Raw genomic sequence first — 26,497 nt, forward strand, 5'->3', positions numbered from 1 at the left:
TACAGTATGTCAAGTCATCTACTCACTCATCACTGCTCATCGTCTCACTCTCCTAACATCAATGTAGCAAACAGCACTTCTCTCACTCCCTCTCTCTCTCTAATTTTCATCTTTAATTTCACTTTCTCAAGCATATTCCAATCTAAGTGGATCTCATGGTGCAATTTATCAATCATGGGAATTATCAATTTTTCTGCTATAATCTTATAAGGTTAGCTGTCAAGACTTGGATAATTTGGGTTGTGAAATGATAAGAGGGAAGTGAAGAGATGAAAGGAAAATGACTTTAATAGATGCAGTGTCTCCTTTAAGTCACTTCATGGAAGGAACATGCAGTACCAATTGCAACCCTTGTTTGTATGAATTTTGCTTCAAATCAGTATTTTAAATATGGCATGTGTTTCCAAATATCTTTGTACATAAGGGGACAATTACCGATATCAGAGATTTTGGAAAAAAGGTAGAAAAAAAGAGAAGACAGAATACAGAGTTAGTTGCGTGGAAAGCAATGAAAATCTGTCTGCACGTAATGGAATAAATTAAATCACAATGTAGGCCTACACAAAAACAAGGAAGCAAAGTCTCACTTTTTTGCTTCTGTGAAATTCCCTTCTCTTTCTTGTATCTTTTTGCCAGCATGTTCAGGTGGTATTAATATGGTTATAATAGGTCATCAACTTCCCCATCCTTCACCCCACAATGTAGTGTATATTCAATGCACAGAAACACGCACACAAACATGTACATACACCTATCCAAATCCACATGGTAACAGCCATAGAAAAACTATGATTCTGCTTTCATTTGTACATGTACCTACAGGCATCTTGGTAAGCAGATATGTGTAGAAAAGTGCTTACATTACAAAGTTATTGTTAATTGAAAAACAGATATAGATATAAAACAAGGAAGATATGGAATACAGTTTAGGAAAAGGTATTATCCATTACAAAAATATGTAAAAATATAGACAGTGCACATATATTTATCTCAGTAAAGCATAAATGTATGACCATTGTAATGAAGAGTGTTAAGGATAGTGAAGTTGTGGTAAGACAATATGGGAAATGAGATTAGTTTGTTTACTTATTCTGATTAATCCATTAAAGGCTTCACTATATTGCAAATGGTGACCCAGTGGAGATGATGGGCATAACATATATTTCTACATTAACAATAATCGGTATCATAATAATCAAACACAATAAACTGCAGTATTACAGTCTGTTTATTGCATGTTTATATTATACAAATCATCATGCATTTATTCACCTAGATTTACAGAATAATGTAGAGGAAAGATACAAGTGGACAAACCTAACCTCACGAATAACTTATTTGAAGTAGAGAATAAATGTTATGTCCTACAAATGAGCACTGTATCAAATGCTCTGTTGGGGAATTCTCTCCAATTTGCCTGGGGATATTTTCATGTGTAATGTATATCCATTACACTTGCAATGGTGTGGACTGTACACAAAGAACTTTATTGTTGTGTGTGTGTGTGTGTGTGTGTGTGTGTGTGTGTGTGTGTGTGTGGTCTTTGTAGCAATTGCATACTATAATATACAATAAAAAAGGCTCTTTCAATGTTTTACTCACACTGACTACTTGCTACGCGTACAACAACAAATTGCCTGCAAAGTCTTCCTGATAAAAAGTACAAGAGGAAGTTTAGTGTAGAGGCTGACAATATCAACAATAGCCTTTGGCCTTCATATATGACCACATTGCTGCTCTACTGTATACCCCTTAATAAATGAGTCATCAAAGACTGAGAGACACATTCTGGTTATGTCTACATGCAATCCATGTGATTTAGTGCTCCATGATGAAATATACATCCCAATAATTCAACCACTTAGACATGCAGTATTTTGTGTCAAATTACAATGTATTGATAGCCTGGATTTCTGAATACTCTGTGTTGTTATCTGTCATATTCATTGATATTAGAGAGTTGTGTCATTTCATTCAAAACATGGCTGCTCCCTACTTTTGACCTGATCCATGATTAATACTAGTCCGCTGAGGATGTAATGACACAAAGGGTTCCCAAAAATATGCAAGGAAGGCTGAAAAATTGGGCATGTTTCATACTGAATTGATAAAGTCATATAACTGAGAACAGAAACCCATGACACATACATCTGCATTAACTTGTATACATATTGATATAATGTGCATCAATAGTGCCATAGAGTACTTCGATGTTCACAGATATACCAAGGAATCACACTGCATACACATTCTAGGTGATGACATATCACAGAACTAATGAGCAAAATGTATGTGCTGTTTCAAGGTGTCAAATAAGTTTTGAAAAAATATTGACATGGGTGTTGCCATGATGTGCAAATAAGCTACCATATTCTTTCAATCAAAGAAAGTGACATTGCTCAATGGTTCATTCAAAATAAGATGGGGGAAATAAACAAAATACAATGGAAAGCCAGAATCCAGACAATTAAAGTGACCAAATAATCCACTTGATGTAACATCTTACTGAAAGATTGAACTGACTTTCAGCAAGGACTAAGATATCAATAATTAGAGAGCAATGAAGGGGGGGGGGGGGGAGGATGTTTAAACCATGCCTATCCTTGACCAGGCCTATGAAACTATTTTCTTATGTACTTTCTCAATACCTTATATATGAAACTGACTGTAGTGCAGAGAATGGAACTGCTGGAAAGATGTGGTTTTGGGCAGGAAACAACATAAAGTCATATACGATCTTCTAATAGCTATACCATGTCAATTATTCTCAGCCAAACTTGAGGTGAGATTCTACTTTTATCTGACGAAGTTAACATAACATATGAAGGACAATCAAAGAAACAGAATGGGAAGAGTGGCATTACAATCAAACAAGGAATAAGAATGTGATGAATTTGTAAAGTTACATACAATTTCTAGTATGTTGTCACTACACTGTGATAAAAATCATAACGTCAGTGTACAAAGTGAATGAGGACATGATGTCATTACCTCACAAGTCTCGCATTGGGTTTTCCATGAAAGCTATCACAGAAATCATATCTAGATTAATATGTAGCAATTTCAAAAAAATCACCCTTATAACTTGTCATTTCATGTTTTGATCAATGCCCATGGATGATAACCTCTAGTTGCTTTAGCAACCTTGGGGAGAGATTGAACTAACAACATTGTTTCAAAAAAAAATTCTCCTTCTGGACCAGTATTCCATGATGTCTATAACCATTTATCTGAGAGTTGCAGTTACCTTAAATTTAGAAATTTATCCAGTGAGAATTAATTTGAATATGCTTCTCTGGATCTCAAATATTACTAGCATATTTACTGATTCCTAGGACAAAGCAAATTTACCAACATACTGTTGGTAACCTTCCATACTACCATGAAAAGAAAGTCACAACTTTGAAAGCATTATCACTGTGAAATGATGTACAGTCTAAACCTGGAATCACCACAGTTTTTATATCATGTAATACCATTTTCTGTTTGTATTTTATGTCTGCTTGTATTGTACGTTGAATTGCCGAATAAATAACAATAATAATAATAATAATAAACAGTTTGTTCCATTCACCTTAAGCTGAGAAATCTAAAATGAACAGGAAAGATAATTATAATACAATATTTGAAAGCTTGTTTGTTTTTTGTTTTTCATCTCCACTAACTCTGCTTTATTTGATTGGAAAATTAGACTTTACATGATATGGACTACAAGAAACAACTTCAAAAGTGGTAGAGATTGCACATGAGCATAATCGCTTATTGAGAGGTTATATCAATGAATGACCGATAGTTGTGGAAGCATACATATGCCTCATGTGAGAGTACACTTACAAGAACTTAAAATCACCTCTTAACTCTGGATAGAAAAAAAAAAATCATGCCACAAAATCCAACACTGAATCTCCCTGGCACATACTGGTCATGTGGTATTATGCAAAGTTAGCCACATGTCTTCAAGGGTTTAGATGGCCCTTCCACATTAGTCATTCAAACTTGAAGTCCCTCTGTGCTCATGAAGCTTCTTGAAAGGCAGTCCAGCATGCCTCAGAAACAAAGGAATGAATCAGAAGAACTTGACTCCTTCATTCGTGTCAAACGCTATCATCTCTGCCTTTCGCTGACGTTCCAAACATTTTAGCGCTCTCTTCAGCAGCCAGTCTTCTAAGCCATAGAACTCTGGATCAATTAAAAAAAAGGGGTACATCCATCACATGCTAAAAGGATGACTGTATTACACTCAACTCTACGTCACAGTGCAGCTCTTGGGACTGCCATGCAAGCTTCAATTTGGTAACATTCCAATTTGGAGATGTAGGCCCTACTTAAAGGGGAAATCCAGTCCAAATATAAGTTAGTCTGATAAGAAAGAGTAGAATATTACAAGTTCACCGGTATAATTTTGATTGAAATCGGTTGAAAGATAAGGAAGTTCTGACATTTTGAAGTCTCGCTATTTCAGGAGAAGAAAGTTCTTAAACAGTCAATATGAATATGCAAATGGCAAAGTAAGCATGTCATCCCCTCACAACTTGCATATATTTTGTACATAAAATTTTGAAGTTTTCAGTTTTTCATTCAAACACAATTATGCCTGAGGCTCAAATCTTGGTATACTGTATACGCTGTTATTTTCGCGTAAAGATATTTTCGCGAATAACGAGGTCATAGACATTTTTGCGCAATGTTGTTTTCGTGAATCGACCCCGAGCTTACGTTAATGCTCTATTAACATAGTGCATGCAGACATTTTTCGTGTGTTGTTAAATTCACGATCCAACTGTTATTCGCAAAATTCACGAAAATCAAACCCTCTCAAAAATAACAGCTTATACAGTATCTTGATCACTATCTGAAGTTATTCAACCAGGAATAACATCATGTTTCAGAATTCAATGACAGAAATATTGACTTTTTGTCATTTTTTTTTGTGTACATGATCAGTGGACATTTGTGAGGCTATGACATGGTTAGCTCACTCATTTGCATATTCATATCCACTGTACAAGAACTGTTTGCAGAAAATGGCAAAAATTCAAAATGTCATTACTTCCTTATTTTTCATCCTATTTCAGTCAAATTTTTACCATTAAACTTGTAAGATGTTACTCTTTTTTATCAGACTAACGTTTATTTGGACTGGATTTCCCCTTTAATGTATATTTGTTCTTTATACATTGTAGTTTGGTGTGAGAACTTACTAACTTTCACTAAGGCAGAAATCCTTTTGTGGCTTCAATGGAAGATACCTTGACACACTCTGTAAGACAGTGCACTCCTCGCTTAAATGTCAGAACATGACCTCGTGCAGGGCATGACGAGGTGACAGTAACAGTGCAATATCTGTGAGTGTTAAGCTGCAGAACACAATATAAAGAATTCTAAAAACTTGTTTCAAGATATTTTAAAGATATCTACAAGAGCTACACGGTGGGATGTTGGGCAGGTAACAAAATCACATGGTTGTATAAAGTACCACTACGATTAGGAGGAAAATGGTTGACTAGATTGCACTTCTAAATGCTTATGGTGACATTTTCGCGTGTTGTTAAAATCGCGGTCCAATTGGGATTCGCGAAATTCGCGAAAATTAAACCCTCGCGAAAATAACAGCTTATACAGTAAATCTCATCATATTCTGCACCACATTCATACATAGGGATGGCATGTGTCCAGACATACACAGTCTTGTAGCATCAGCACTGTTGCTATTGAGTATATCACAACACCTTGTAGTACTAACCTTCCTTTGCTGTGTCTTCGCCACTTGTCAATTCGTATAACGTGCACACTGTGTTGGTCATTCCATTGTTACTGGCCTATGGTAAACATAAATAAGATTACTGCAGTGAAATGCAAAGGTGACAATACAAAAGATATGATTTAATTTTGTTTAAAGGGAACGCAAACCCAAAGAGCAATGTGGATTGAGTGAAAGTAGTTACATTACTAGAACACATCAGTGAAAGTTTGAGGAAAATCTGGCAATCGATGCAAAAGTTATGAATTTTTAAAGTTTTGGTTTTGGAACTGCTGGGTAAGGAGACTACTAGACGATATGACGTATGAGTGGACTACAATAAAGAGAAAATATAAAGGGAATTCAATAAAAATTCATTTTTCATGAAAATTACACATTCCATCAACTTGATACTGACATATGTTAGGGGTAGTAATTATTCCCCCTGCTTTCTGAAAGCGGTTTAGTCCAGTGCTCTTTCATTATGCTAGAAAAGTGAATTTTTGTGGAATTCTCTTTATATTGTTGTCCACTCATACGTCATAACCTCTAGTAGTCTCCTCATCCAGCGGTTTCAACACCAAAACTTTAAAAATTCCTAACTTTTGCATCGACTGTCCGATTTTCCTCAAACTTTCACTGATGTGTTCTACTAATGTTAATGCTTTCACTCAATCCACATTGCTCTTTGGGTTTGCATTCCCTTTAAATGTCGTAAAATGGTTGAAAACAAATGAGCAGCTTCATTTGCCTGTATCAAGTACATGTTTATGTGTATGAGGGATGAAAGACTTTATTAAATGTCAGTTACAGACACAGGAACACTCACTTCACTTTAAACCTTGAACATGTACATGTCATGTTCCTGTTTACTCACCTCTGATGGGACACTACTTTTAACCCGTAGAAGACTAGTCCTGACTATATTTGGACAGGTGTCCATGGGAAATGCGTGTTATAGCAAAATCAGCTTGTCCTCAACGGGTTATTAAAAGTTACAAACATAAGGTGGAATACCATGAGCATACTTTTAATTGCAACTAGCACTTTTCATTTTGTATGTCATTTAGTTCATGGACCGTTCACTTTAAAGACTTATCTTATTGATAACTTGCAGTGATAGGTTTTACCACATGTCCTCAGCCAATCACCTCTCTTGATTTCAATATACTGCTAAGGCCATAATGGGGTGGTGGAGGGTGTGGAGGGGGTGGTGGCATGGGCAAGAAGAGAGGTGAGTTTGATTACTGAAATAAAGGAAATCCCTTTTTTTTCAACACCTTCAGGAATCTGATGAAAGTACAGTATAGGGAAATCCCATTATAACAAGGTCACTGGTTTGGCTACTTTATCTTGTGATATATCTAGACACTCGTATCAGTACACGTGGAACACAGCCATACATGTACACTGTGAGAGATGTTCTGCTATGATGGGGTTACATACATAATACAGCACAATATCATTGCTATTTTTTTTCTGTATTTGAAAATAGTTATATCTCACACTGGACCTGTCTTTCATTTCCTATGATAACACATTCCATACCCATCATGTTTACATTTCTCACTCACACATTACAAAATAGAGCTGTAGGCATAAAGTAATGGTAAGTAAAGGAAGCAAATTAAACAGGGGCAAAAAAGAAAGAAAAGAAAAAGAAAACTATGCAATGACTTCTTAGAAGTGTAGAGAAATGTCAGTGGTCACTGTACCCTATGCTTGGCTTGTGAATTATGCATCACTTTTCTGAGTTTCTGATTTGATGATATGACCAAAGTTTCAGTTAACGAATACAAAACAAACAGGTACAGATGGAAAGCATCCACATTCTTATCCCTCAAAGAACAGTGCCAGGTTAGGGCAGTTCCAAGTCCCTCAAACTTTTTAATACAAACAGTGACATCTCCCAGGTAACTGACAAACCCATATCACTTTCATCCTCCAAACCAATCAGAGCTGGGAGCTGAGAGAATGTGGAATACACAGTAGCTGCATGTGTGAGGTGCTTTCATTTACTGCAAGCACACACGATATAATGAAAACAAGTACAGAGAGTGGCTATCCCAACAGCAGTTTGCTGGTCTTGACACAGCAGGTGATTTTACTTGCCATTTGGTTCAGGACCTGAAATTGTCCGTTTTATCTGCACAAATTTTTCTTTCTTTTTCTGTGTTGTTGTTGTTGCTGCTGCTTTTTTCCCTGAAATTTACATCACAACAAAAGAAACTTCAAATTCCCCCAGTTTAACATGTAAAGTTAATTAGAACCAAATGATTTACCAAACCAAAAGTGGATTTTCATTCGATCTAACCTTGTTTCAATGAGAGATCACATACTTTCCCAACAGTGAATGTACAAAAATAGCTACTGGTCATGGCTCTGGATATATGCTGTGCTTACTTACCCATCTGTATATAAGATTTCCCCATTCCTCTGGTGTTCGCCACATAACAAGACATCTTGCTCTCCCCTTATCTGTCCATTCAATATTTCCTACATAGGCAACAAAGCATGAAATAGGAAATAATATACTTGCATACATATTTTCTGTAATAATTATGTGTGTAGATTATGATTATGTGCTATATTACATGTACATGTACTGTTGTATGTCATTTAATGTACAACAATGCTTCAGTTTCATTAGCTGAATCATTATAGCTTATCATTGGTTAAAAGTCACATTAATTTCGGAGTTAAGCAGTTTAATTTCTTATTTGGTTGCAATGCCAATTTGATGTGTCTAAGATCTGAAGCAATTGGCATTCATCATCTGGATTGAAACTATCAATAATGTGATGTCAACAACTACTAAAAATGATGCAAAAAGGTTACAATTATGGATTAAGGGGCAGATCCTTCTTCTTGGGTCTTCTTGCATTATTCATTTATTTGAGCACACTAACCTTTTACCCTCAAGTCTTCGAGCACAGCCTGTATTCCTTCTGTTGACAGCTTCCCTAAGAGATGAAGTTAAGGACACTTACTATTGCAAAACTACATGAAAGATGCACAACAATCTTAATCTTCCAATCACAGTTGAGGTCTCAGAATAGACATGATCATTTTTTTTTTTAAATCACTGCAATATATTTCTACTGGTATTTTGACTTGCAATTTGAGTCATGGTCATCTAATAAGACATACCAGATTTAGATGATGATTTGATAAGAATCTGAAGGATTTTTAAAGGAAGCCTTCTAAGATTACATTATACACGCATCATAGTGCTATTCCATACCAAGTTCAAGTTGGCTCTGATAAACAAAATAAAAATGAAACAAACATAATTAATGTTAAACCTTTCATCTAAGCCAGAACTGCAAAAGTAACTTCATTAAACATGAAATATGATGATGTGATAATGTCATAGCCTTACAATCTCCAAATGACCTACAAACAAATCTCCACCAGATTTCTTTGTGTCATTTGACATGATATCAAAAAGAAAACTCTCATCCTGGTCATCTGATGTTGTTGCACTGCAATAACCTAGCAATGATGGCTTTCAGACTTTCAGGGGGCATTTCCACTGTAAAAAGGGTACATTTCAGGGATGTTGGGTTATTTTCTGTTTCCAATGTGCATTACCCCCAATACAATACAATCTGTTCAAATACTTTAATGAGAGATAACTGCTCCAAAATTGTTCAAGACACTTTGAAGACAAGTCGCCAGTATACTCGGGCAGGTGTCAATGGGAAATGCATGCTAAATCAAAATCAGCTTCTCCTCAACGGGTTAAAAGAAGCAATTTTGTAAAATTTTTCTCAATATAAAAATTTTTGGTGTAACATATGTAACGTTGTACAGACATCTATGAAATAACATATGAAGGTCAAATAATGAATGCGCATTGAAAATTTGCTTTTTTTTAACTGAATGGTATAATATTGCTTAGAAAAGGTGATAACAGCACTAAAATTCTATTGAACACTGTGTTTTATACAATTTCTATACTTAGTGGGTAATGCATTTCACACGGACAGACAAAAATGTGACAGTTCTGTCTGTCAATTTTATATGCAGGAACTATTAGTCTTCATCAAAAGAACTGTTTCCACACTGACCAGAGAAACAACTACATTTTTTGTAATTGACCTTCAATGCAAACTCAAACAAGTTCATAAAGTTGACTATAATGTATATCACAACATCAGCATATCGAATAGCTACACTGGTTCCTACTTTCTACAAAGGAAGTAAGCATGCTGCATTTTCTACAAGGCAGGCTATAACATCACATAAAAGGATACTGTTCAACTTGGCATTACTGAAGAGAGGAGAAGATGCCGCCTCTTTGACATCTAGTGTGTATATCCTGTGATGTTTGTGGTATGCAAGCAAAAGATCACACCATGCTTGAAGCTGCTTCTTCCTCACTTCTAGATTGGGCTGTAATCTGCAGGAATGAATAGTATATTAAAAATATCTATAAAAACAGAGAAGAAATGTGGCGAGTCATTACAGAAATTGTTAAATTAAGAGACAAAAAGAGTGCAGTCTGGTTTTTAAATGCCTGCCTATCTATACAGTATGTAAATGATAAATAGATGGCTTGTAGATGTCAGAGCACCTTACACAACAAGGTGACTTCAGCACAATAATCAAATGGATTTAATGCCTACAGTTGTACAAGATGAAGGGAAGGATCATTAGTATTCATTTCTTACATAAACAGAAGTGTCATCTTCCATTTGGGGCTCCACTAGACATTACAGTAAGTCTGACAACAGAAACCAGTACTGGTTGCCAATAGGTTGCTCAATCAATTTACCTGCATGCATCTATCTTTGAAAACTCACTACAGTCAGGTTGAGATAACATGTATATATGTGACCCTGTACCACAAAACCAACAAAAAGTCGCCAGAAATGGATTTTCAGTTAAGGGCAGATTCTGAAAGAGCAGACTCTAAGCTTTAAAATGATGTATAACTCAATACAAATGGACTCCCCTAACCTACCTAACTATTGGGAAGAAAGCGAACACTCTTGAAAAGTGTGAACTGAAAAAAGAGGCTCTGAAGAACACGGTCTATTCAAGCGCTTAATCTTTACCAAGCCGTGCTAGCTGTGCCATGAATGGGACAAAACACAGGATGTAAACCACTGGAGCAACAACAATGAAGGGATTATCAGATTAAACTGAAATTAAGCATGTTCTATCAGCATATTCTGCCTATGATTAATGCTAACTTTCAAAGCAGTAGCATAATCCTTTCGAAAGTTATCAGACTTGAAAGTGAAAAGTGTGCAAAGGATTTCAAGACATGAAAAGCAGCCTCTAAGACAAACCTGATCATTCTACTCTTCCTCCAAAAAGCGATGTAGAAAAACTGCTAAAGACACACTCTCCCAAACTGAAGAATAACATAGGAGGATAGCTCTTTCAGAAAATGATGACATAAATGGTATCCCGGTGTACCAAATAAAAATCAGCCATTTTGTTGAATTATTTATTTTTTTAATAAGGTTGTACCCTGGGTGCCAAAAAGAAGAAATTATTTTGGTGCTGGAGCTAGTGCACGCTAGCCACTGCACTGCACTGCACTGAAGCACACGCTAGTGGTATCACAGCGTGCCATGCACGCATAGTATAACATGCAGTGGCATGGGAATGACTATGTACACGCACACACAGTGCATGCATTTTTCTCTGGCTGTCCTCGAGTGGACGTGAGGTGGCGCTACACAACGCAGTAACCCGGGGTACTATGATACCCCGGGGTAACGCGTGATGCATCAAATATCGACTCGATTGACTCGGTTGAACCATTTCACCTTTTTTGAGTCCTCACGTAAAATCAAGTGGTGCGACTTTTTGTTTGTTTTGAGGTGCACGGTCTCATACTATAAGCACTTTTCAAGTTTTATTTCATGTACATGTAATGAAAACAGAATGAGGCTCATGACAAAATACACACAAGCACACACACATACACAACCTGTACACACACAGGATTTTAGTTGCCTGCAATCATACAACTACCGGTGAATTTTAAAAGAATGTAATGTTACTAAAAGTTTGTTTGTTTGTTTTTTAAAGCAACATTCACTTCCTAATAAGCAAGCATTGTGATTTCTTGGACTAAGGAAACAGTGAGTTTTCTTCAACCTTTTATGCTCTTATTGAGGTTCGTATCTATAACAAGTGATTGATTCCAGATAATTTTCTTTATATAGGTAGATACTATAAGATAATGTCAAACCAATTCTTACATGTCTGATGTTAATCACTATAGACTGTTACTTCTTCTATCTCCTATATCACTTAAACTCTGAGGTCTGAAGAAAGAGAGCCATTAGAATAAATCTTATATTCACCAGGCAGCATATTCTCATTTTGCTTTATAACCAAGTCTTTCATTCAGCCACATGTTACATATTGTATGTGTTTATATGTATACTGGTACATGCATATGGAATTGAAGAGTGTGGAACTTCATGTTGTCTGGTTTAAATTGTACTAAAAAACTAGACAATCACATGTCATCCATTACGGACAAGTTAAAAAAAAAAAAACTTTTCAGAAAACTGCAGGTCATGGTGTTTTCTACTCGATTGATATTCCATTCAAACATAACGTAACTTCTACATACAAATTGTATGTTGGATTTGTTGAAAGGCAATTTACCATATAGAGTAGAATATTGTCAATGTATGCAACAAGAGGTACAAATATGTAGACTTGTAAAACAGTTTACTAGTGCTTACTGGTGTGTCAACTTTCAATCTCTTGCCTATTCCTAAATAGGAGTTAAATTGTGGAATTCCTTAACAAGGGACATCAGAAAGCCAATACAAGGACTGAAGGAGATCCAGCAACATTGTCATTAAACAGTTTTACTTTTACACAAAAGACAAAAATAAGAAAGATGTTAATAACTATGACAAAGCGAGATGAAGCTATCCCTGCCTTGCAATGTCTGTCTATCAAGGTGGATTTGATCCACCCTGCTCCTTATAATTCGGAGTAGAGGTCTATAAAAAAAGGCTTAGACTAATACCCCTTTCCTGATGCCACTCTCGGTGAACCGCCGTTGGATTCCCAGGTGAATTCACCGGGGAACCTCCGGTGAAATTTTCAGTGCCGTCTTTTCACACCTAAGACAATGCTCTCGGTGAATTTTGTTTGCAACTTTTCCCTAGACATCTAGACGTGTTTTCTGCTCGCACCACCGTGGCCGATTCCAGCTCATGAACCACCGGTCGCGGTGGTTTCCCATTGAATCATATCGGCATCGGTGTTTACCCAGGACGTTTCTAGGGTAAAAATTGCCCAAAATTTAATCGGTATTTCACCTAGGCTTCCCCTAGGTTTCGACCGAGTTTCGTTTCATACTGCGGGGTTCCCCGGGTGCACCCGGGTGCACTCGGGGAAGATTTCCTTCAGCGGGAAAGGGGTATTAAATTTTAAACTTATTTAGTTCTAAAAGTTGAGAGAAAGTTGGTGCAACTGACACAAAATAATACATATGGGACTGTTGATTCTACCAGTATTCTGACTAAAGCTTGGAATCTGACCTCAAAAGTAAAATGAACGAACGGTATCAGGGGGATTTAGATATAAAAATTCTTAAATCTGATTGAAATAAGCGGAATAAAACTGATCTTACGTGAAAAATGGTGGAAATTCGTACTGCCACGGCCACTCGAAATTCCCCATTGCATTCCAATCAAAGTGAAGAGTATACAAGCGCACGCAGTGCGCACCAAAGAGTATAGAGCGCACGCAGTGCGCTAAGAGGGAACACTCTCCCGATTTTACACGTAAACGAGCGTAGTATGCAATGGAGTCCAACGGCGGCCATTCTAGGATGCAAACCGCTGGATCTTCCGGAGCGTATATCACGTGGCCGTATAACTAGATTATGGAGAAAATTCTGCCTCCCTTTCATTTTCTTCTTTTTACGGGGCATACAAGGTTTCAGATGTATGTAGGACCTTGTTATATCATACAGAAGCAAAATTTCTACTTAAGTATGATATAAAATTGAAGAAATGCCTTTTTGTTCCAAATTGTTGTTCCTGAAAGTTCGAGCTAACTAATAAAAGTATGTGCAGGCGTAACTAAAACGTACTCACAAAGCGCTTCTTAAGTCTCCCTCTCCCCCTCTCTCTCTCCCTCTCCCTTCCTCTCTCTTCTCTCTCCCTCTCCCCGGGTATTCTCCCTTCTCCCCCGTTTCCCCTTTCATCGGCGTTACAGCTGAAAATCTTGACTCAAAGAAACGACTGAGAGAGCGAGTCAGGTATATAGGAACCATGGACGTCTCATTTACTGGCGGGAGGACTGGTCTGGAAGGGTTTTCAAATCCTTTTTTCCCCCAAGAATCAGATGATGGATTTTAAGATGATTTTGATCAGTAAAAAACCGTGAAACAATTACAGATTATACTCTTCTTTTTACTGGTTGCATTTCTCGTGATCCTATTGTGAGAATATTATACCTCTGAGATCGTAATATATATCACCATATACACTCCATTCAAACTGCAGGTTTTAAAATTACAGTGACCGCTATACATCCACCCCATAGACTCACATGGTGAAGACGCATGATAAGAGGTGACAGATGTACAATTATTTACCTCTTCATATCTTATCAATAGAATAATTTTTCTCATTTTTGATTGAAAATATTTTATTGTGTGTTTCGAAAGATTTGTAAGATTTGTAAGATTTTATTGACTCTATATCGACCTCCTCTCGGGGTATGAGAGTACAAACATATTTACAATAGATGAATACAAAAATATAAGTGATAATGTACATGTACATGTGAAAATAACAGATATAAATAAAAATTTTTACAAAACAAGGCGTAAAGGACGTTTAACTACTCTACCACTATACGTGTACACACATTCACATCTATTTACTTTCCATGAAAAGCGTGTACCCAGATTTGAATTTCAATAACAAAATAATGCAAAAGCTTTCTTGTGTTGGAAGGGGTATTCCCATACCACACCTTCTGACCGTTTCGACTCATTGTGTGCATGATCAAAAGTTTCAAACAAATTTTGATCTGTAGATGAGAAAATCACCGAACAATCACAGACTTCATTTTATTTCTGGACTCTTATTCTTCAAAATATTTTCATTTATAGACAACCGATAAAAAATGGTACTATACTAATTTCATTTCAAAATTTCCATATCATTTCACCAAGAGCACATCCTAAAAGACATAACTGACATATTCCGCAACACAAATCCAAGAAGGATGATGCTGAACCTGGTTCATATAGGTCAGAGCAAGTCAGTTGCATAGGCACAAGGAATATAAAAGACAACACTTTCGCATGCTGATGGCTGATTCATACGTCAACTTGGCAAAAAATACAAAAGTGAAAAAAGTCTGCTCTTACCAGTTTTGAACCATTCATAAAAACTTCATTACGGATCTGTTTTATTTTGTCCACGGAATATGTTTCATCATGGGGATAATTAGTCTTTATGTGAAAAAAAAAAAAAAAACACGGGCGACTTGAAAACATGAATGACGGAACTGAAATTCTGTCCACGGCCCAAACTATGTGTCTGAAGGTGGAAGAAAGAGAAGAAGGAAGAGGAGGAGGAAGAGGAGGAGGGGGAGGAAGAGGAGAAGAAGAAATTGAAGAAGAAGAAGAAGAAGGAGGAGGAGGAGGAGAATAAGATGAAGAAAGAGAGAGAAGGGATCAGAAGGAGAGAGAGAGAGAGAGAGAGGAGGGGGGGGGGGGACAAAGTGCCCTCGATATGATTATGAGCTCCCCACGTCATTCTGTACTATAAGCACGTCTACTTGGCTTATAGGACACAAGTAGGCTTGCATACGGTCATAAATTAGCCGGCGAACATTGAAGAATTATAGATTGGAAAGTTAAAAACATTATTCTTCAATTCTATTTCATAATTAGGCAGGAATTCTACTTCTATATGCCATAATAAGGTCCTGAATTCATCTTTTATCCTGTATGCCCCATGAAATGAAACGGAGGCAGAAATACGCCCTCTATCGATCACCCGGAGGTTTGCATCCTAAAATGGCGACCGCCTTTCCCGTGAATTTTACAAGGGAGGTGATTGTCTCACCTCCCTGATTTTACCATCGACCTCCTCGCCTCGTTGACCTTTTGAAACCAGAGAGCTAAAGGCCCGGTCCCACTGCACTTACGGATGCAAAGAGGATGTAAAGCGTACAAAAAATCTTGCCATCCGTTGGAAAACGCTACGAATCCGCTGTGTACCCATTGCATACGTGTTTCATCCGCTCTAGATATACCTATCCATCGAGCATCCGTCCACTGTGATTTCATCCGCGCAAATAGTTTTAAGCTGCTTAAAACTTTTAGAACGGATGAACTTTCCGCTGTGTACGATGTACATCCGCGACATACGAGCAACAAACGTTGTATGTCCGTGCGGCATCCCTTAAACGTCCGCTGCATCCTCTCTGCATCCTCTGGGCATCCTCGCAACTCACATCCGCTGCAGCTAAAAACGGAAAGAGGGAGGAAAGATATGGTACGTGGAACGTCTATACATCGTTAATAGCACGTTAATAGAAAGGATGTAAGCGTATATGCATATCGTATACAAAGCATTTCGAAAGCATCCCCCTGCATCCGCTCTGCATCCGCTCTGCATCCACTCTGCATCCGCTTTTTCTGCTATGCGTTCGTTTCGCAATTATCTCCGGTAACTCCTTCGGAGCTGTCACCCCCTTCCATCCGCTTTCATCCGCTAGGTTTCCGATGAACATCCGTTTAACACCCCGCTACATACTACCCACGTCCGTTCTATTTCCGTTCTGTTACCGCCAATTCTCGCCAATTTTGTCAATTTCTGGAGCGGATGAAAGCGGATGAAGCCATATCCCCGAAATTTTGCTCGTCCGCTGTGTCCTTTCTGCATACGCTTTGTGTCCGTCGGCCAGTGGGACCGGGCCTTTACGTTAGTCGTAACACGAACCTACATAGGTCCATGGTCGTAATAACTCGTACTGAGCTATATAGTAGTAGATCGTCAGTGTCCCGAATATTCCAAGCTTGGTAAGTTTTGTTCTGTTCTGTTTTGTTTTTTCGTTTTTGATGGCTGTCTGTACCATTACAATGGGATGATATTAATGGAATGAGATGATAAGAGAAAAATCACCTCTATCTTCATCTTTATCATTATCATTATCATTATTATTATTATTTTTATCATTATTATTATTATTATTATTATTATTACTATTATCATTATTATTATCATTATTTCAGCTGTTATAATCGTGAGTTTATTTGGCACTAATTAATTAATCATTATCAGTGGCGGATCCCGAGGAGGGCGCAACTGATGAGTTTTTGTTTTGATTCACTGATTGAGTGCCAAAGGTTAGCTTAGGGAGCATAAAATTTGAGGACTTTTTTTCTTTCTTTTCTTTTCTCTTTTTTTTTTTTTTTTTTTTTTTTTGCTTGTCAGCTCATCGGGAACCATTACAAACTGTAGCAAAAAATGCGAGGACGATTAGGCAACACAATCAAATTTGTTTTTCTTTTGTTTTTGTTTTTGTTTTTTGCTTGTCACCTAATTGGGCATCATAATTCGTAGAAAAAAAAATATGAGGACGTTTTTTCTTGTTTTTTCTTGTCAGCTGATTAGGCACCACAATTGATTAACATGATGTGACATAATTTCATGGCAGTTTAGCATAGTTGTAAGCAGCTTCAAACACAATCCCCCTTTTTCCCCCGCTGGTCACACTATATAAAGCTCATCGTGGATGAAGATATTATTTTATGACACACCATGGGAAAATATCAGACTTGGATGAGCACCAACTTTAATTAATTCCGAGTGCCTCAAACATTTCTTTTTTTTCTAAGTTGAGTTGAGATCAGTTCAGTTTATTCTATTTCACCACTGGCCACTCTCTTCAGCCAATGGTTCCTCTGTGAGTCCGTGTACAGTAGTTTTAAAATCATACATCATATAGTTGTTAAAATTGAATGTTGCTGTCCATTGTCACTTGCCAATCAAATTGTCAGGCATATACAGTTCAGACACCGTCGAACTTTATATAGTCTAAAACAAAGATAAAAATGTGGGGTTGTGCCCAAGCCCAGTGACCAGTAAAATTACCTTCATTCTTTCTTATTGTTATAATAATAATAATTGTTATAATAATAATAATAATAATAATAATAATAATAATAATAATAATAATAATAATAGATATTATTATTATTATTATTATTATTATTATTATTATTATTACAATAATAATAATAGTAATAATAATGAAAGTATTATTATTATTACTATTATTATTATTATCTTTATTTTTAATCTTATTACTATTACTATTATTATCATTATCATAATTGTTATCATCATCATTATTACTATTATGTTGCTTAGCCTTATTATTATCATTATCATTCCATACAGACATCATTAGGAACAAGGGGCACGCCATAGTTGTCCAATCTATTATACGATCCGGGTGCAGGGCGTTATGATTGTCAAATTGTAGCTAGGGCCTATACGTACAAGGGGGCTCGGTGCAGGGGTTGGGATAATGTCTTGGAGAGAGCTCGCAAGACTGCAGGAAGGCTTTAAAGGCTGGAGCAAGCGAAAGGGGAGGTCCCCTCCCAAAAAGGAGGAGCAATTCTGAAAAGCTTCATGACTGGAGGCAATAGCCGACCGATATATGCTTGAGAAGTTGATTAATTTTTGTTCTCCTACGTAATTTATTATGGTGTTTCGTTATTATGGTGTATCATAAGGGCTTTTTACACTTGTGTTTCTTAACCCCGGACTTTCTCTGACCCAGGACTATCGTTAGTCCCGTACCAATTTTTTCAGCTTTTTACACTCGCCAATTAGTCCCGTACTATCTCTTGTCCGGGGCTAAGGAGAAAACTGACCTTTTTACACTCGTCTTTCTTAGCCCCGGACTTTCCAAACCACATGTCATAATTACGATGTGTACTGTACACGTACACGCACGCACCGGCAGCACTTGATTACCTCGTTTCTGATTGGTCAGTGAGGGTCGCACTTCGTCTCCGTCGCTTAGCCCAGGATTATTTTTTCGTTCTGTTTACACTCACTTGCTTGGCACCGCAATTGCGGTGCTAACCCCTGCTATTTTGCAGGGCCAGATAGTACCGTACTATCGGTGGGGCTAGCCCACTTTGGCAAAAACGAGTGTAAACAGAAAGTGGGCTAAGGATAGTCCCGTACTATCGGTGGGGCTAAGGCCCCCCCTTAGCCCCACCGATAGTCCGGGGCTAAGCAAAAATTTACAAGTGTAAAAAGCCCTATAATGTTTCTCTTTTGTTGTACATCTGTCTCTTTTACAATATACAAGGCCCTATTTATACCGTTTATTCTTTTGTGACAAAGGAGAGGGGAGTGTATGTAAATACACATGAATTGAACTTAATTCTTTTCGGAAAGTTGTAGGAAAGGTTGAGAATGACACAAGTAACAAACGATTAACTTTTGGTAGTGATCCGAGAATTTAGGGGGAATTTATGAAGGATTTTTGATATTTTGGCAGGTAGGGTCAATGAACTTGGGAGTTAAGGCTGCGCGTATTTGAGGTTTGCATGCGCGCCCTAAAGTGCGTGCTCTACTTTCTGCTATGGCGAGGCGGCGCGCCGTGCAGCTGAGGATTTATGACGTAACAAAGGCTTATATATTGGGAAATCGGGCAACTTTCTGCACACAATACTATAATCACGTATGGGTGGAAATCACTGATATCTCTATGGAAGAACAAGATAAGTGGTGGAAATGAGCTGCGTGCTTGGCGGAGGTCTGCGCTCTGAGTGCCTTTCTAGTTACCTCCGCCAAGGGAGGAGGTTACGTTTTCGTTACCGTTGGTTCGCTAGTTCGTTAGTTAGTTTGTCCGTGTGCGAAATAACTCAAAAAGTAGTTAACGGCTTTGGATGAAACTTGCAGGAAAGGTTGAGAATGACACAAGTAACAAATGATTCACTTTTGGTAGTGATCCGAGAATTTTGGGGAATTCATGAAGGATTTTTGACATTTTGGCAGGTAGGGTCAATGAACTTGGGAGTTCAGGCTGCGCGTATTTGAGGTTTGCATGCGCGCCCTAAAGTGCGTGCTCTAGTTTCTGCTAGGGCGAGGCGCGCCGTGCAGCTGAGGGTTTGTGACGTAACAAAGGCTTATATATTGGGAAATCGGGCAACTTTCAGCACACAATAATGTAAGTACGTATGGGTGGAAATCACTGATATCTCTATGGAAGAACAAGATCAGTGGTGGAAATGAGCTGCATGCTTGGCGGAGGTCTGCGCTCTCAGAGCTAGTGCTTGGGAAATCGGGCGACTTTCAGCACACAATGCGGTAAGTAGGCCTACGTACCAATGGGTGGATATCATTGATATCTCTATGGAAGAACAAGATCAGTAGTGGAAATGAGCTGCATGCTTGGCGGAGGTCTGCGCTCTCAGAGTGCTTCTCTACTTAGTTTGTCCGTGTGTAAAATAACTCAAAAAGTAGTTAACGGATTTGAATGAAACTTGCAGGAAAAGCTGAGAATGACACAAGTAACAAACGATTAACTTTTGGTAGTGATCCGAGAATTTGGGGGGGAATTTATGAAGGATTTTTGATATTTTGGCAGGTAGGGTCAATGAACTTGGGCGTTCAAGCTGCGTGTATTTGAGGTTTGCATGCGCGCACTAAAGTGCGTGCTCTAGTTTCTGCTGGGGCGAGGCGCGCCGTGCAGCTGAGGGTTATGACGTAACAAAGGTTTCTAGAGTATATTGGGAAATCGGGCGACTTTCAGCACACAATGCTATAACTATAAGTACGAATGGGTGGAAACCACTAATATCTCTATAGAAGAACAAGATCAGTGGTGGAAATGAGCTACATGCTTGGCGGAGGTCTGCGCCCTCAAAGTGCTTTTCTAGTTACCTCCGCCAAAGGAGGAGGTTACGTTTTCGTTACCGTTGGTTCGCTAGTTCGTTAGTTAGTTTGTCCGTGTGCGAAATAACTCAAAAAGTAGTTAACGGATTTGGATGAAACTTGCAGGAAAGGTTGAGAATGACACAAGTAACAAATGATTCACTTTTGGTAGTGATCCGAGAATATTTGGGAAATTTATGAAGGATTTTTGAAATTTTGGCAGGTAGGGTCAATGAACTTGGGAGTTCAGGCTGCGCGTATTTGAGGTTTGCATGTATGTGCGCCCTAGAGTGCGTGCTCTAGTATACAAATATTCAATGTTTATGAGTGCGACGGTTCCGAATATTACATGAGCGTGCAAGTTTAACCGTTCTATTCAACGACGCGAAGCGGAGTTGAATAGAACGGTTAAACTTGTACCGAATGTAATATTCGGTACCGTCGCACGAATGATAAACATTGAATATTTGTTTTATACAACACATGATATCGAAATATTTAGGCATGGCCTACATGTTTGGACCACAAATAGATATGTTTTAACCCTAAATAGGTAGATCGAGAACTACGTATGCGAAAGCCTACGCCTAACGTTAGGCCAACTAGCGTACTGCCACTGGCTCGATCTCTGGTAGGCCCCCTAGTTAGGTCTTGAAAAAGATCTAACGAAACCCTATATAGCTAGGTCTAGAGAGTTTGCTTACCTCTATTTAAAGCATACTGTATTTGATCACCTTCTTAGTATTTGCTGCTGCATTTCACTCATGATTAGCAATGCGCTGAGATCCTCATCAGAGACGAGAACAAAGCTCGGGTGAAAAGAGGTAGGTCTACGTAGCCATGATAACGTAGTGGCATGGCCGTGCGACGTGCGTAGGTGACCGGTGGTGGTATGGTACACATAAACGGTTGTTGCGTGCTGGCGCAGCGCAAACCCTACGGGTGCGCGTATGCATCAATGCCAGCTAGCTGTACGATACACAAGTTCAGTGTGTCCTAGGGTCTATTGCACTGCCGGCTCGCTTGTACCGTTCAATAGTCGACTATTGCACTGCCATTGAGTGTGAGCGTTGGATAACCGATTCCTCTGAATGTCATGTGACCAGCATTTATCCAATCAGATGGCAAGATTCCATACATGTGTTGTATAATTTCTGCTAGGGCGAGGCGCGCCGTGCAGCTGAGGGCTTGTGACGTAACAAATGCTTCTATATTGGGAAATCGGGCAACTTTCAGCACACAATGACTACGTATGGGTGGAAATCACTGATATCTCTATGGAAGAACAAGATGGTGCAAATGAGCTGCATGCTTGGCGGAGGTCTGCGCTCTCAGAGTGCTTCTCTAGTTATAATAAGTATTCTTTCATTTTTAATTTAGTGTTCATTCATTGGCTCACTCAGTCATTTATTTGTTCGCTCACTCTCCATGCTCTCACGATGATTTGTTCTTTCGTTCGATTAATAAATTGTTCCATAGTTAACTTGTTATCTCCAGGTTATTATCACATCAAAGCATGAAAACGATCGAAACACTTTGTCGGTATTCACAAAAGGCATGGCATTTAGGAGGGATTGCAGCTGTAACTTTACTGTAGAACAGGAAATTCATATAAGACTGCGTCTTTCCCGATCTTCTTGACAAGCAACAACACAATGTCAAAGCAAAGTATTATACAGTGTATAAACTGTTCGTAAAATATTGTATCCCATCATTCTTAACTCCATCCCCCTTCCACAAAGATTGCAGAACACATTTACAAGGTATACCATGTATGTGAGTTTGTAACTACAGATACTGTTGGCATTGATCATTCTCAAAATTTCTCTCTTCTTGAGAAATGGAAGTGCTAAACTTAAGTATCTATAATTCAATTGAATGACACCACATCATGGTATAAACCAGCAAACTTGCTTCGAGCAGCCATAACAAGGTAAACTTAATCACACAGTGAAGTTTCATTCCTGTTGTTCAAACATAATATGCTATGACCAGCTGCAGCAAATATCAGACCTACTTCTTGGAAGCGCTGCGGAAATAAATGATGACATCAACAGTTTGATCGCAGTGCATATATACAAACATGTTTATGATACAGCAAACTTAATTCATCTAAACAGCAAATTCGAGCTCTGATTTGTAAAGTATACCATGCGCCTCTGACGACATGTGACGCCTAAGCAGTATATGTTTTGATATGTAATGTGCTTCCTTAGATATTTGAAATATATCGTCTGTTAGTCAGTTGCAAACACGTGCGTTGCCTTCCTCGCAGGTGTCGCAGCAGACAGAAGCATGGATGATAGATGACTATTCATGAAAAAGAAAACCAAACACAAACATTTTACGGACAGAATTGTTCCTCCGTAGTGATGGGAATAGAAATTTCGGAATAAAAGAGAGAGAGAGAGAGAGAGAGAGAGAAAGAGATAATACAATCAATAATTGAACAGTAAATTAAGCATGTTAAGGGTCAAAATTCAAAAGACAGGATACTCTAAATCATCGCAAATCATTCGATGCTGCACTATACAACTATACGTATGATTCGATAATTGGCTATTGTGAATGAATATTGTTTACAGTGTGAGACATCAAGCCACTCTGTGATATACGTCGTCGAGGTCTACGGCAATGTGGGCTTAATCCATGAAGAAACGAGCAACCTTGCTGTGCTTCACAAAGGTGATTTTAAAGGAGATGTCTTTTGACATCCATCCCTTTTATCATTAAAAAAAACGTGTTTCTCTTCCCCCTTGATTTCAATTAGGCCATCATTTTGTCATCAGTTCGACTTAGAATTCATAGAGCAGTTACCATATCTTCTCTCATGTGCTGAGACTTTCCACTTCTTCTCACACTCAGTGACTGGCGCCTTGGCAGTAGCGCGCCTCGATCAAAGATGGTGCTGTCGAATAAAGATGCTTTCCGATTTAGAGAACGGTTATCGTCAAATCCATTGGCCATCTGATAAATCTCTTGCAATGACATGGACTTTGGCCTCGATGGCGGAAAGAGGATGACATCAATGATGTCATTTTCGTCTTGTGTTGTAAAGTCCTTAAGTCGTTCTGTTTCGGAGCTTAGAGGGAAGAACTGCCTGTAGAAAGCAACCTCGTCGAGTGACTTTCTGTTCCCATCCCCAATCTCATTAAAGAAGTTACAAATGGTATCATCGTCGTTGTCAGACCACGGAGGCTCTAACAGCGCTATGGAACTACTTCGTGAGTGACTGTTAACATCGGAAGGTAACACTGGACTTTCTTCACTCAGAGAAGCTAAAGCATGAAGACCGCTGACTCGTCTCGACTTGTGGTGAACTGTAGACTGTCCAGCAAACTGTCTTAGGATTGCAAATGAAGCCTGGATTTCAGTCAGTTCTTTTTTGATTCGTTGATGCTCAGACTTGATATCATCCTTTGAAAAAAAGCAAAGTGGAAAAAGTCTGTAATATACATCATACAAATCATAGTATGAAGAGGTGGTAGTTTTGGCAAATCTAATCAAACTATTGTCTTGTCGACGATTAAAAAAAATAATGTCTTTTGATAACGAAATATCGATAAATAAAATCCATCGATATATTTTGCTTGTTGCTTTATCATTCAACATTCTCTGGACATTAAACGCATTATGATATACAGTTGATTTCGAATTACTATCACTTTAATGACATGAATGTGAACAATAATTAACTATGTCCCCTTCATTGACAGATATTTAAGGCGCGCAAACCTCTTGTATTACACTTGAAAATGTAGTTTGCCTGCTTCTATCAAAAAATGTTTCTCCAATGAAATGTATTAGTTTTGACCTGATTTACCATCAATAACCGACAGCAATATCTTACGTACTTCTTACATATTTTTCGTTAACTATCTAGAGTATAATACAAAAGATGTGCTAATTTGCATTCACTGATGCAAGAGAAAGATTGACTAGAAATGTCGCTTTGGCGACTGGTATGCCTCCGCCATAATGCATGATTTTCCCAATAGGTCTAGATAGTACATGTGGACACTGTGTGATTACATTTTCACAAAATTGGCAAAATATTGGAATGACAAGTTTGTCACAAATGTGTTGAATGTTCACCTTCCTTGACGTAGGTTTAATTGGATGAATAGGAGAGCATGTATCTAGGGATTTAAGGACTTTAACTTGACTTTGACCCATTCATACATTTAGGCATTGAGTAATTTTCAAGGTACAGGTGTGGAGAAAAAGTGCAATTTCTGAATTGAACAGTAAATTGTTACCATTTTCATCTGGCCCTTGACCCTAAAATTCATAAGATAATTACTTTCAGGTAGAACATGCATAATATGTACTAAGTTTCAAGGTAACTTGAGCCACTTCCGAGATATGGAGGAAAAAGTTAGTTCTGCACTTTCACTTGATCTTTGACCTTTTGACCTTTAAGGCAAAAAGAGAAAAAAAAAACTTTCCAGAGAATTTCTATTAGGTTACACACGCATACACCAAGTGTAAAAAAATAACCCTGCTGGCATTGCATAAATATGAGGGTAATAGTAACATTTTGAAGTCTTGCACTTGACCTTTGACCCCTGACCTTTGACCCCATGAACCCTACATTCTCTAGATAATCACTTTCAGTCAGTACATGTAAATACTATGTTCCATGAAGATACCTTGAACAATTTTCCAAGGTACGGAGAAAAAAAAGAAGTTTTAATATTTTTACTTGACCTCTGACCTCATGACCCAAACTTTCACCAGAGAATCTTAATTGGGTAATACATGTATACACTAAGTTTCAAGAAAATCTCTTCAGGCATTCAATAGATATGATGGAAATAGTGAAATTTTATGTATTTGACCCTGACCTTTTGACCTTCGACCTTTGACCTCATGACCCAAACTTTCAACAGAGAATCTTAATTGGGTAAAACATGTATACACTAAGTTTCAAGAAAATATCTTCAGGCATTCAATAGATATGGTGGAAATAGTGAAATTTTATGTATTTGACCTTGACCTTTTGACCTTTGACCTTGAGCATGTGCACCCAAAAGTTGATAGGCACAACTTCACCCCCTAATACACATACATGCCAAGTTTCATTAGGATACCTCAACAGGTTTCGATAGTTACCTTGTCCACAAAATTCATTACGGACGGACGGAAGGACGGACGGACGGAAGGACGGACGGACGGACGGACAACCCGAAAACATAATGCCTCCGGCACCACTTCGTGGCGGAGGCATAAAAAAACATCATCCCAGTATTTTCATTTCCATTGATCTAAAAGTTCAGATGCTTTAGAATCCTCGAACTCACTTTGAACTTCATTTTCATGTCAGTATTAAATTGATACAGATTTTGTATGGTAATTGACATAAGCTATACTCAAGATATTCCTGCCCTTATGTTCCTTTAGATATGAATGGGGGGGGGGGGGGAGAGGGGGGGTATTATTTTGCAAAAGAAAACACACCCGGACACACCCGGACATGATTTAGCACAGGAGTACGTCCCATTGAGTGCGATGGTGCATTTTATATATTTTTCGCTTTCTCTCTAGCCTTTATTTGTAAATACGGGAGTTAACTGAACATTGTTCACTGCATTAACGTCCCCAAGTGTGTCATCTGAAGAACAGATAGACAAAGACTGCAAACGCCCACCCACAAAAAACAGACATTAGACATGACAGACGCACACAAAGTTTGAATGAACACCAGTCAACTATGCACCTGCATCACAAATGTTAGCGGAAGTGCTTTGTATGAGACAATATCATATTCGTTGTAGTTACGAGAAAAACCACTAGTTATCAGTGTGCTAGTAATGTAGGCCTGTAATGCAAAAGGATT

At 38.1% G+C, this 26,497-nt stretch overlaps 1 protein-coding gene across 1 annotated transcript; it reads right to left on the bottom strand.

The window, feature by feature from the left end:
• Window positions 1–1,511: 1,511 nt before the first annotated feature.
• Window positions 1,512–13,420, bottom strand: LOC140245587 (vacuolar protein-sorting-associated protein 25-like). The gene is made up of 6 exons (XM_072325151.1): window positions 13,362–13,420; window positions 10,000–10,145; window positions 8,650–8,703; window positions 8,148–8,236; window positions 5,744–5,819; window positions 1,512–4,179 (listed from the first exon to the last, which is right to left on the bottom strand). The coding sequence occupies exons 1-6, from the start codon at window positions 13,409–13,411 to the stop codon at window positions 4,067–4,069; spliced, it is 528 nt and encodes a 175-aa protein (XP_072181252.1). The 5' UTR covers window positions 13,412–13,420; the 3' UTR covers window positions 1,512–4,066.
• Window positions 13,421–26,497: the final 13,077 nt, after the last annotated feature.

The sequence above is a fragment of the Diadema setosum genome, chromosome 22, assembly GCF_964275005.1.
Source record: "Diadema setosum chromosome 22, eeDiaSeto1, whole genome shotgun sequence".
Classification (NCBI taxonomy): domain Eukaryota; kingdom Metazoa; phylum Echinodermata; class Echinoidea; order Diadematoida; family Diadematidae; genus Diadema; species Diadema setosum.

What these genes read in the sequence shown, in the direction of transcription:
- LOC140245587 (XM_072325151.1), bottom strand. Translation starts at nt 13,411, where the DNA reads ATGGGGAATTTCGAGTGGCCGTGGCAGTACGAATTTCCACCATTTTTC. An exon ending in CAGTAATGCCAAGTTGAACA is followed by an intron (nt 8,704 to 9,999) that starts GTATCCTTTTAT and finishes TTCATCTCTTAG; the next exon opens with GGAAGCTGTCAACAGAAGGA. An exon ending in GAAATCTTATATACAGATGG is followed by an intron (nt 5,820 to 8,147) that starts GTAAGTAAGCAC and finishes TGTTTACCATAG; the next exon opens with GCCAGTAACAATGGAATGAC.